This window comes from Taudactylus pleione, unplaced genomic scaffold (genome assembly GCF_031769625.1).
Source record: "Taudactylus pleione unplaced genomic scaffold, aTauple2 ptg000619l, whole genome shotgun sequence".
NCBI lineage: Eukaryota > Metazoa > Chordata > Amphibia > Anura > Myobatrachidae > Taudactylus > Taudactylus pleione.
Window position 1 is genome coordinate 4,136,950 of NW_028285021.1, and position 13,535 is coordinate 4,150,484.

Genomic DNA, 13,535 nt, shown 5'->3' on the forward strand with positions numbered 1-13,535 from the left:
TCATTAGTAAGTGTACAGTAAGTGACAACCTACCTAAATTATGCATAGCTATATAACTTAGTCTAAGAAAACGTGGCAGTTCGGCCGTTGTGCTAGTGTAAGCTTGAAGAGGTTTAGCATGAGCTTGCTGGGACTTGTAGTTCTGCAGCACCCGGAGCACCACGTTTTCTACCGCTAACTTCTACTGATCCAAAGTGCAAAGCCATCGGCATTAATGGGGTGATTAATCAGTGTGTGGCTGTGAAGAATGTGCTACGACCTATAGAACTGTAAGCTGCAACGCTAACTCCATCACACACTGTGCCATTATACAGTCTGGAAATAATTAAACTTATTAACACAATTGTAAGTGCTCCTCCACGGTCAGAATGTCACTGTTCAGTAAGGAATCTACATCACTCTATTGTATACGTCTTCTAATATTGATTCTTCAGTAATCACATTATATCACAGTGCAGGCCACCCTATATTTCACTAGTTGGACACACAATAAAATTGATCTTACCCTGCTCTCCACATTCCACCAACTGACACTCTCTCCTCCAGGCTGTCTCAGGGAGGGGACATCCAGAAAGGACAGTGAGGCTGAATAGAGGCGAATAGAAGACGGGGGTGGAATAGCAAGAAATGCAGCCAAAAAAGGCGGATGCTTATCACAGAGAAAATAAGTAGGATACAAATGTTGTACCGTAGTGAGTTTCAGTGCATCCCACACAAGTATGTGTGTCTCTCACTTGCCTGTCACTTCCTCCCACCCCCCCTTCTCTGCGGCACTGAGAGGAAACACTTCCAGCTGCAGGGAGTGAGAGGACAGGGGAGAGGGCAGGAGCAAGAGGGGGTTCCAGTGAAGTGTCAGGAAATGAGAGGGGGTTAAAACAACAGTGAAAACAGATCAGCAAAGCTGAAAATAAACCAATTCCTTATTTCTGCATTTAGGATCATCTGTAAAAATATGGATTATTGTTATTGTGCTGATATACACCTATACATATTGTATGTTTTTAATAGAGTAATTCCCTTTGCTTAATGTTCAGTTAACTGTGTATGTGCTTCTAATCCACCTACACATGGATTTTGTCACATGACCTCCATCTGGTTCCCATTGCAGCAGTGTACACCCCTTATTACGTCACGTGATTATCATGTGATGCACCCAAGGGATGTTTTACATTTAAGTGAATGTAAATCTCCAGTTCCTCCTTTTATGAAAGCTGGTGGAAAATACTTTCACTGAAAGCATGCTGCTATGAGGGAACTCCTCAAACAAAGGCATAATTATAGTTATAGTAGTCCATGCTACTGCTATGTGGCCCTACAGCACTAGGGCCCCATGCTAGAGGAAAAAATGTGCCTATTTATTAAGGCATGTTGTGATAATCAGGGTAATTTACAGGAAACATCAGAGATATCTTCTGAGATTAGTTAAGTTCAATAGTCACCGTAATTCTCAATGGGGTCTGAAATCATCACCAATCTGTTATGCTCGCCATCTTCATACAGTTCTAAAGGCCCCCATACATCAGAGAGTGATTGGAATTGGTAAATCAGATTGTCCAACATGTTGGATTTCACAGATCGATTGGGGCTGTAGATTGCTAGTGTATGGACATGATCAGCAGATTTGCAGACCGTTTCTAGCAAAATGATGGGCCTTTCAAGATTGCCAGATCTGTGTTTGCTGCAATCGATCTGCAAATCACTGAAAAAGATCTGTAGTGTATGGGCGCAGATTGCTCGATTGGGAAATCCTAAGATCGGGCAATAATTCTTCAAATTGTTCAATTGTGGTTTTCAGATTGCTGATGTATGGGGGCCTTAAGTTGCTTTAGCCTATAAGCTACAGTGTTGTCGGAGACGGATTTTCGGATGGAGTGTGTGCAGGGCCGAACCAGTACAAACACCTCCTTCAGTAATCAATTGGGGAAGGAGCTATAATGATGTGATGGCCCAGCTTGGTTTTAATGATAAAATGCCCGGTTACTTAATCTGTTAGGGTTGCGAATAGAAACGATGACACATGTTAATTTATGGGGCAAAAATGCAGACCTTAGTAAATAAACCCCAGTAAATTGTTAAAGCATTTGTTCAAGAGTCAAATGCAGTTGGAGCTACCTGCTCAGACAATTGAAACCAAACTGATAAGGAGGACACAATCCATATGGGTCCATTAAAACTCCTATTGCATTCATAGCATTTGGACTATATGCAATACAGTATGTGTATTTCATATGTATCTAGTATAAAATGGCTGATCTGGCCACCCAAGCTACAGTGGCTTATCTTCCTTTATATGTTATTATGATGCTGTCCAAAATTCCACTTTGTACCAAATGCTCTGGCCACTTGTTTTCCTATTGCATTAACCTTGCCTGCTTAGATGCTGCTATCCAGGCAGTGAACACTCCCAGAAGACCTCTGTGAAAACCCTCCTGACCTGTGCCAACATCTGTCACCATCAGTAAACTGGAAAGCGTAGAAGCCTACCTGTCTAATCACCTGCACCCTGAGCCCAGTGTTTTTTGTTTGTTTTTTTATTGCTGGTAACGTCACCTTTTTTCTTTTTCTTTTTTTTTATATCTAGTTCCATAAACAGTAAAAAATAATTGAAAACATTTCATAAAAAATAAACTAAACATCTGTAGACTAATCCCGTGTTGAAGCTCCTTTACACCTTGTATCAACTTGTAACATTTTCGGTGAGCACCAGCACCTATTTGCGGAGCACTTGTGTCTTTTTTTATAGTAATAAGGAACTGAAAAAAACAGATAGACAGATAGACAGATTTAACATTCCTGTGAAAGTGCACTTCTTTGCGGAACAAGATCCCATCTGACAGACTGTGTTCTTAAGCCCTGTCCCCTTGTGGCATTTGCCGCGATTCGTGGGTTGATATGGAGGAGGCGGAGCCAATATGACACAATTTTAGTAGAATCTAATCATTTGGCCCCTCCCCCCTCCCAATTGACCCACGAATCGTGGCATTTTGCCACAAGGGGGAGGGGCCTAATTACATGGTGCCAGCCTGCTAGGTCCTGTACCAATCAGATCTGCTGCAAGGTAAGTTTGTTTGTAATGTATATGTGACATATGTGTGTGTATATGTGTGTGCGTGTAAGGTATGTGTGACATATGTATGTGTGTATGTATATATGTGTGTGTATACAGTATATACAGTATATATATATGCATGTATGTGTATACACACATATACTGTATATGGAAACCCCTCCATAAAAATCTTGCGTTTGCCCCTGCATGTGTGTAACATTTACACACAGTGGTGCTGATGCTGAGTTGCTTAGTATGTGTAAATACGCAAATTGGTTCTGCACATGCCCAGAAAACAAGCTGCACACATACAGGCCTAAGCAGATATACTTAAATCTGACTCATGCTCTCACATGCATCTGGAGAGGTAGGTTGGGAGGGTCGAGTGGTGTAATTGCAAGCAGATGCTGACCAGCATATATACCTGTCAAAGCCGTATCTAATGTGGGTGCCAGAGGACTCATGATAGGTGATTTCTTCTTGAATATGTGAGTATATTTTTGAAAAAAAGGTTTTTTTTTTTTTTTTACTCAAACATAATACCGAATGTGTAATTTGTTATCAAAACAACTGCTTAAATTAGAGATGTGCACTGACCCCTGTGTTTTGGTTTTGAATCTGGATTTATTTATTTTTTAATTCAATTTTTTTATCGAGGCACATTGGGTTCGTGTGGTATTCGTTGTTACATAACATCAATGCCACTACAGCAAAACATAGAGAATCTGGATTTAAAAAAAAAAAAATTATAAAAAGTTTTTAAAAACAGCAAAAATCATGTAATTTTTGCAATCCAAATAAAAAACAAAAAAACTAAATTTGGATTTAAAATCTGAATTCTGCACCGCTGGAAGATCAGAACTGCGACTCGGATTTATCCAGATCTCCTCAGGAGATTAGAACCGCAATTCAGATCTGTCCGGATTCATGAAATTCAGGTGGATTCGGATTTCTGGAAAACCGAACCGCACATCTCTAGTTTAAATGTTGGGTGGAATTGCATCTGATGCTGAGGTTCGGTGAAATCCAACATGCTAGAGATCACTGATTTGCTGATCGAAATCAAAATACGAAACTTTGACATGAGAATTTCACAGATCCTCCGACAGATCGCAGGCCATCGATGGCCGCCGGTCAGCATTTCCGTCCAACGAATTGGCGTTTCCGATCCGATTGCACAATCCATCGTTAGGCGCATGGGCCCCTTAACTCTGCATCTTTGTAAATCCATGCTGCACTGCAGGTGGGGCATTAACAGTAAAGCATCCTGAGACCATTCATATGTGGGGTTGCTTCTCTGCCAAGGGAGTGGCCTCATTCACAGCCATGAATAAAGAATGGTACCAAAACATCCTCCAAGAGCAACTTCTCCCAACCATTCAAGAACAGTTTGGTGACAAACAATGCCTTTTCCAGTATGATGGAGCGGGATGTAGTCTGGAAGCTGATGGTCTAAATGCCGACTAGACTCCATGCATCCAGACTCTCTAATCCCGGCGTGGTACTATTGACAGGTGTCGAACTGACTTAGGGACTTAGGGTTAGGCACCCCCCCAGGAGGGTTAGGGTTAGGCTAGAGGAAGGGGGGGTTAGGGTTAGGCACCCCCGGGGGGAGGTTAGGGTTAGGCAGCGGGGAGGGGGGGATGGGTTTAGGCACTTAGAGGGGGGATTAGGGTTATGCACTGGGGGGGAGGTTATGGGCTGGTTGTGTGGGGGGGCAGTATTAGAAGTGGAGGGGTATCAGGCCTCCTATTTCATATATACATTATACAAATTGGATTAACGCGCTCTATAGACCCCTTTATGTGAGGGCTCTAGCCTGCACTGATGTAGAGATATCGTAGGTAAAAATGCATATATCAAAGAATTGATTATGTAAATCTGATAAAGAGGAAATGTTCTGAAATGTTCAATAATTCTTTACTAGAAGAAAATCAAAATGGTTGGACAAAACACAGAACATGAAAATAGTTAAAAATATTAATAATGAATACACGTGTAACGATGGGAGCAGGCTCTCCACATCAGAATATATATGAGTTACCAAAAGAAAACAAATTGCAGCAATAAGGTAAATGATCAGCCGTCGGAGTGGATATGAAAGTCAAAAGGCAAATGAAAATGATAACAGGTAACACTATATCAAGTGTTCTTCTGTATATGTAACCTTGATGTCTCTTAAATTGTGCTAAGGCACTAGGGGTTAGTGCAGTCTATAGGCAAATCACAAATGTCAGTCAAAGCTCTCTAAAGGTGACGGGAGATGGTTATGGTGTCGTTGTTAACGGCGTCCCGCTGAAGAAAGTGTGCGGTTCCCGGGGATGGATTCTTCCCGGGGTAGGAGTACAGGACTCCGGAGGGTGTAAGGCTGGTCTGTCCCCTGGCTCGCATCTGCCGTACCCAATCCGCGCGGCTGCGTGGGTCCGAATGAACGGGCCGCGCGCTGCCGGCACTGAAGGGGTGGACTGCGCCTGCCTGGGGAGGAGGTATGACGGCAGTGGCTCGTGTGAGTTATATGTTGCAACCTCCTCCAACGGTGGGGCTTACCTCCTTGGGGCTCAACGGATCCCGCTCTACCCCCCGCCGACTGTGTTGATAGAGATCCTCTGTGGCTTGTGGTGTGTAGTTTCCGGATGGAGCTCGTGCCTGAGTTTGAATAGGCTGGGTAACGTGGCTGTTTGCTGCAATCACTCAATATGGGTCCTTAAGTTCTGGTAATTGTGGGTAGGGTGGGTGCAATTGGGTAACGCGTTTTGACCCTCTGGGGGTCTTTTTCAAACCAGTGTAACATGGACATTTGTTGTATCTTGCAGTGATATAAGGCCAGGCAGGTCCCGCCTCTTGTTAGTTTAATGAAATGATTGGTCCAAACGAGGTTGGTGTCAGGTGATAGGATGAGTCTCCTGTCACTCCTAGTTAACCACCTGCTGTGTGCATGTAATTGTGGTAATTGATTAATTGCCAAACAAGTCCAATCTCACTGTGACAGCAATATAGTGGATTGATGCCATGTAAGAAAGAAAGGGAAAGAACGGAAATTTGACAGAATGTAGATCAAACTCTAATCTTGGTAAACCTGTATGTTTTTGTTTTTTTTCAATACATTTTTAATGAGACAATATGTATTCATAACATAAGACATATTTTGTATCATACAACATCCAACATAAAATCGTACTTATCAAATATAATACCAAAATAATTCAATTTGTATAATTTACAGTTACATATTTTGAAATATATCTTTCAAATCTATAAACAAGTCTTCAGTTTAATCCTTTACATTTGTATTTCTATTATAATAAATCGTTACAAAATTATTGATCCGAAGAGAGAGCAAACCAAATCTTATTTCTAAATAATATTAATAGGAGGATCATCTACCGCTAGTCTTGTGAGATACCATGTGGTATTTTTCAAACTGTGGTGTATTTGTTTCCTTGTGGTAACTGGAAGTGTGTCTATGTATGTTTCCCATAATGAAAAGAAACGTTCCACCTTTTTTTCTTTTTGTATCATAGTCTCTATCCAATCCATTTTAAAAATAAAATATAATTTTGTCATGACCAGGGACCATTGGGGAGGTGAGCTATCCAACCAACACTGCAGTATAGTTTTCCTGCCTGCTGCACTCATAATCAACAGTAATTTCTTACTATCTAAGGTCATACGCTGTTCTGGGTCGAAAACCCCCAATATCACCCACTCAGGAGTAAAAGGAACATAATTTATAATTTTTTTCTCTACATATCTTCTTATCTGATGCCAAAAATTCTTTACTATTGGGCATGCCCATAGACAATGAAAATTGTGTGCTTCCTCCTGTTGGCATCGTGGGCATAAATGATTATTAGATGAACCCATTTTGAACCGTCTAATGGGGGACAGATAGACATTATGATAAACATTTATAAAGAGTTCAGTATACATACTGGCTGGCTAAATTCTTCTAGAGAACTCCAATGCCTTTTCTAGCCTCGGAATTGTCAAATTTGGGAAATAAGTTAGCCATTTAGCCATACCTCCAGAAATTGTGCCGTGATCAATTATATCTCTTAGAAAATGATAATGGATTGAGATAGCTCTACGGTGTGGTACCTGATACGACAGAAAAGTGTCCAACGTATTGTCCCAATCCTTATTGGAAAAATATTGTAGAACATGTGTAAGATAGGAACGCACTTGCAAAAATGCCAATGGATAAGGGTTTATCATTGGGAAATTATTTGAGACCTCCGTATATGTGAGGATACGTTTTTCCACAATTGAAACCAGAGGTTTCATATTGGTTATACCCGCCAGACGCCATAGTGTAAAAGGGTGAGCAGCCATGCCATCAAGGAAATTAGGATTACGGATCAACGGGAGATGAAGAGTGTAATAGGCATTTAATCCAGTCTTATGTCGTAAGATGTGCCATATCTTTCGAGTTGTCCATAGTAGCGGATTTGATTTATATATCTCAGATATCTCTTGTTCATGTTGATGAAGAAAACTTATTAGATCACTTTCTAATAGGAAACTTTGTTCCACTTGAACATTAGTATATATGGAGGACTGATGCAACCAATCGCGTAAATGTCGCAAAAGTGCTGCCTGATTATATACAGTTATATCTGGAAAATTTATACCCACGTTGCTCCTAGGCTGGCAAAGTTTTCGTAGGGCTATTCTAGCTCTGCCACCCTTCCAAATAAATTGACGTATCAACATATTAATTTTAAGTGTGTCAGCTTTTGTTAAGAGAACAGGGAGAGACTGCAAAGGATACATTAAACGGGGGATAGCCACCATCTTTAATAAATTAGCTTGTCCCAAAAATGATAAAGGAAGACGTTCCCACCCCCTAATATCCGCACTCAATCTATTTATCGCTCTTGTAATATTCAGTCTATAAAGATTGTAGATATTGCTTGGTAATAATATTCCTAAATATGGTATGTATTGTTTAGACCATTGTAAGGGATATTGAGAGGCCCACCTAGGAGATCTAGCAGAACTTTTAAATGACATAGCTACTGACTTAGTCATATTTATATATAGACCAGATACTAGACCAAAATGTTCCAATTTATGTAGTAGAAGGGGCAAAGATTGTTCAGGATTACCTATATAGAGAAGAATATCATTCGCAAATGCGGAAATTTTTAATTCCTGTCTACCTACAGAGATACCCTTAAGTTCTCGCCACATCTGAAGAGTTCTAAGAAGAGGATTTAATGGCAAATTAAATAACAACGGTGAAAGGGGACAACTCTGGCGGGTGCCCCTTTCCAGGTAAAAACGGGGACCTACTATGCCATTGACCAGCAATGATGTTGACGGGTTAAAATAAAACTACCGTATGAGTTCAACAAAATTTGTCCCAAAGGCTCTTCTCTCCAGCACCTCAAACAAGTATGGCCACAAGACCATATCAAAGGCTCTCTGAATATCCAAACTCAATAATATATTCTCAACTCCCGACGTTCCCACCGACGCCACCACTGCTGCAATTGCCGTCCTTATAGCCTTTACTGCATGTCGCCCTTGTACGAACCCTGTTTGATGTTCTGTCACTATGTGCAGTAAGATTGTTTGGAGTCGTAACGCCATGATCTTAGCCAAAAGCTTAAAGTCGACATTCAGGAGACTGATAGGTCTATAAGATGACATCAAATTTGGGTCCTTGTCTGGTTTTGGCAGCAGAATTGTATGTGCCTCATTAAATGTATCATATGTTGTGTTATTATCATGTATTGTTTTGTACAATTCCAACAATGTTGGGGTTATGTGTGTTTGTAATATTCGATAATATTCGCCGGAAAAGCCATCCGGCCCAGGGGATTTGCCCGCAGGGAGCAAAGTTATGGCTTTATTAATTTCTTCCACAGTTATGCTACCTGCTAACGCCTCCCTCTGCTCCACTGTTAGCTTTGGTAAGACGTCATCAGTAAGCAGGGTAGACTGAAGTGCCCCATCAATAGATGTGGAACGAAACATTTCTTCAAAGTGAGTTTGAAATTGGATAACAATTTCTTTGGAATCAGTAATCATGTCTCCTGTAGTAGGATTTGTCAGTGTAGTAATTATATGGCGTTGTCTGTAGGGTTTAGATAGAGTTGCTAAAAGTTTGCCTGCCTTGTTCCCCCAACGGTAATATTTGTTTTTAGTGTATTCTATTGAATGTTTTGCCTGTGTTAGCAGATATGTTTCTAATATCTGCCTAGCTTGTTTGTACTGATTCATTTTTTCAGGTGAAGGATCATTAGTATATTGTTGAAAGGTGTCCTTTACCACATCCTTTAAGGCCTCGTACTCTACCTTAGCCTCTTGACGCCTGCATGCCACGTAGCTTATAATATGACCCCTCTTTACGGCCTTTGAGGCCCGCCAAAAAAGGATCGTCCCAAGAGGACAAATTATCATCCACATAGTTTGTCCAGTGGTGAATAAGGTATGTTTTAAACTCATCAGATTGAGCCAGATAATGTGGAAAGCGCCAAACATAATCCACCTGTTTCATGTGCGGATGAGAAAGAGCCAGTGTAACAGGGGCATGATCTGAAACAAGTATATCATGTATATCTACTCCCTGTTTCTCAGACATCAAACCATCAGAGATCAATTTTTTATCGATTCTTGACAGTGATCCATGTACCATGGATAAATAGGTATGTGTTTTATCAGTGGGGTTCAATAGTCGCCACCAGGGCCAGATTAACAATGGGGCGGATGGAGCTCCAGGCCTCCACATAAAAATAGGCCCATTGTCATGACAACATGATGTTGACTGGCCAACAGCTCTCCACACGGTCATCCCTAAATCATAAGTCAGAAAATTGTATTTCTATTTACCTCACAAAATGAAGCATTTTTTTTCATTCACATATTTACGGAGACATTGGGGCTGAGAGTATAGTTGGTGTACACACCCACATGGCACTGGCCACACCCTCACAGCACTGGTCACACCCCTCTGCTTCTCATAATAGGCCCTTGATCATTTTCAGCTCCAGGCCCATGTGGCCCTCAATCCGGCCCTGGTCGCCACGGGTCGGACATATTTAAATTATGTCTAAATGTAGTGAGTAGTCGATTACTCGACATCTGAGATCTCTGTGTCATTGGTGATTTGTCAAGTGAGGGGTCTTCCACCATATTAAAGTCCCCCCCCAATATGAGCAGGTGAGTAAGCCTACTTTTGAGTACATGGCCTAAGTCCTGAATGTACATATAGGTGTTAACATTTGGGGCATAAACATTCACTAAAGTATATGCGGTCTGATATACTTCAACATCTAGGATTAGGTAACTTCCTTCCGGGTCAGCCGTTTGGGACAATATAGAGATTGGTAAACCCCTCAAAAAAGTATGGCCACCCCTCTTGTCTTATTTTTGTAAGAAGCTGAATAACAGGAACCCAACCAAATAGCTTTTAAGGTATGTTCTGTAGATGTAGGCCAGTGAGTTTCTTGTAAAAAAATGACATCTGGATTAAATAGTTTAAGGTGGGTGAGGACCCTTTTCCGCTCAATGGGGGTATTTAAACCACCTACATTCCAAGAAATAAACTGCATGGGTTTAGGGGGAAGCGTGGTTACTTGTTTACTTGAAACTGACGGCATGGCTACTCACCCAGCAAATATAGGAAGAATCCAACAAAATTCCCCTCTCATTTAGACTGGCCGTCTCTCTCTCTCCAGACCCCAGATCATCACACTCAAAATACATCAATAAAACAAAAAAGTTTTTGAAAACTTGGTTAGGTTTATCTCTTATTCTTCATATCCATTGTTGAAGACAAAACTTGTTTGATACATAACATCTCAATTCACCATTTTAAACTTTTTCCACTAAACACATACTGATAGTGGACACCATCAATAGAGGTGGGCACACAAATATAACAAAAAACAAAACTAAATATAATTTAATTTAACTGGGGCCGCTGACCCCTAGGAGTATAAGACATAACACTCCCCATCCAGGTAAAGTAACCCCTACTTATAGAGCTAACATTGATCAGTAATAATATTCTCAGCGAGGGGATCTAGAAGGTGACCTTGGATTCATAAAATGTACCTTTGCCTTTTCTGGATCGGTAAAGAAGAATGTGGTGACACCCTCCACCACTCTCAACTTGGCCGGATAAAGCAGAGCAAATCTCACCTTTTTATTAAATAGAAAAGCGCAAATCTCTGAAAATTCCTTTCGCTTTTGGGTGACAGTAGTCGAAAAATCCTGAAATATTAAAATTTTGTTAGAATTTATTAGCAGTTCCTTATTTTTACGATAGGCGGCCAGAATTTTTTCTTTTGTTCTAAAATCTAAATATCTCGCCCAAACTGGTCGGGATCTCCTTCTTGCTCCCTCCTGTTCGATTCCTAATCTATGGGCTCTTTCAATATACGGAACTTCTACTGTATATCAACATCTAATTCCAGAGCGTTTGGGAGATCAGTTGTTAGAAAAGACATTAAATCTGCTCCAGATACTGACTCTGGAATGCCTATAAAACGCAGGTTGTTGCGTCTGGACCGGTTTTCAAGGTCATCAATTTTATCTTGCATTTGTTTAATTAATCTATCATGAGAATCTACTCCAGACTGACAGACTTGCATGTGGTCCTCTGCATCACTCACTCTCGTCTCCAACGCTACAATGCACGATGCATGAAAATCGATTCTAGCTAGACCAGATTCTAAGCGCATTTGGAGATCCTCAAACCGCTTGTCCATAAGAGGCATCATAAAATCCAATATTTCCCGTGCCGTCAAAGGGGTGGTCTTATCAGGCGGGATTTCTGAGGACCCAGATTCAGAGAGAGATGGCGAAGGTGGCCCTGATTTCTGGGAAGAGCCTTTTGCCTTACCAATCTTATTTGGTGCGTTAGGTTGTTTGGGAGGCATGATTTTATCAACAAATCTGTCCTTACCCTTCGGACTGCAAAAGATTAACAACTAATATTGGTCACCCAAGCGAATTATTGGTAAATGATCACCTGGAAAGGGTCTGCATTATCATTGATTAATGCAACATTTCAATATGTCCCAAGAGTAGCACCCCACAATTAATACAAAAGTCTACATTAGAACAGCTAAGAAGTATCCAAATATTAAAATAAATTTACAGTGGTTGCTGCTAGTGTGACCACAAATCAATAAATACCAATATCAAACACTAAATGGTAATCCTGATACCTCTTACTATTTTGCAAGAAAAATCAGGCTGTGCAGAATAACTATTCCATCACAATCACAAACAATTATAGAAAATGACCAGTAGGTGGCGGTCTCAGTGCTATAAATATGCTGTGGTTCAGTCACTACGTGATCTTGAACAACAACTGACTTTCTGTATATTCAGAAATGCAGCAATTATAGAAAACAACCTGTAGGTGGCAATCTCGATATGCTGTGGTTCAGTCCTTACGTGATCCTGAACAACAAATTACTTTCTGTACATTTACAAATACAATAATTATAGGAAACGGTCAGCAGGTGGCAGCCTTGACACTGCCAATACGTTGTGGTATAATCGTGGTAAGGTCTAAAATGCACAAAAATCTAATACTTCATAAACATCCAGACATATGACATTTATAAAGATCACCATATCAGGTTTCACAGTAATAGTAACTGCGCGGGGGATATGCTCAGGCACCAATCTGGACGGCAGCTTGGAAGAGGCTCACAGCATCCACAGTCTCTCAGAAGGGAAGCAGTCGGAAAGGCACCGCCAGCAATGTTGAAGGTAAGTGAGGCAGCCCCACCGGCAGGGACCCCTCAGGGCGACATCAGGCTGCTAATGTAGGTAGGAGTGTCGTTTCCCAGATTAAAGTCTCCGGGTATATGTACAGATGGGCTGCTGGTTTGCAGAATTCACCCTGGAGAGCAAACTCACCAGCCAGATGATAATTGACCGGTGTGGGGTAAGGAAAGCATGGATGGAGAGGCCACGCCAACCCCCGTGCCCAGATAGAGGCGTTCATGTAGGCCACTACTATTGATGGTCGGACTCCGGTGCTGTAAAGGTCTCCCCCACAAAAGGAAGGCGCCAGATTGTTCCTACACGCTTCCTCCAAGTAATGGAGTGCAGAAAAGTTGGTATAGGCACTTTAGGAGGTGGATGGAGGAGGATTACAGATGACTCTGTAGGGAGACTGGTAAAAGTGAGGCCATGCTGGATGCCCCGCCCACCGGAAGTCTCGTAAACCTGTATGTTTAACTAATTTAAAAAACACCCTATAAATACATTATAGAAAGGATATTTAGGATGGTACGATGGTATAGTCTAAATTTGGATTATAATCCACTATATTGCTGTCACAGTGAGATTGGACTTGTTTGGCAATTAATCAATTACCACAATTACATGCACACAGCAGGTGGTTAACTAGGAGTGACAGGAGACTCATCCTATCACCTGACACCAACCTCGTTTGGACCAATCATTTCATTAAACTAACAAGAGGCGGGACCTGCCTGGCCTTATATCACTGCAA

General features: G+C 41.2%; 1 protein-coding gene across 4 annotated transcripts in view; it reads right to left on the reverse strand.

Moving 5' to 3' along the window:
* The window catches only part of RAB3IL1 (RAB3A interacting protein like 1), a 42,178-nt gene extending 41,481 nt beyond the window's left edge, over positions 1 to 697 (reverse strand). For all 4 annotated transcript variants that reach the window (XM_088454548.1, XM_088454547.1, XM_088454546.1 and 1 more), the window contains exon 1: positions 506 to 697. In XM_088454548.1, the coding sequence (XP_088310674.1) occupies positions 506 to 519 (14 nt within the window). In that variant the 5' untranslated portion in view covers positions 520 to 697. The remainder of the gene's footprint in view (positions 1 to 505) is intronic.
* Between the last annotated feature and the right edge of the window lie 12,838 nt (positions 698 to 13,535).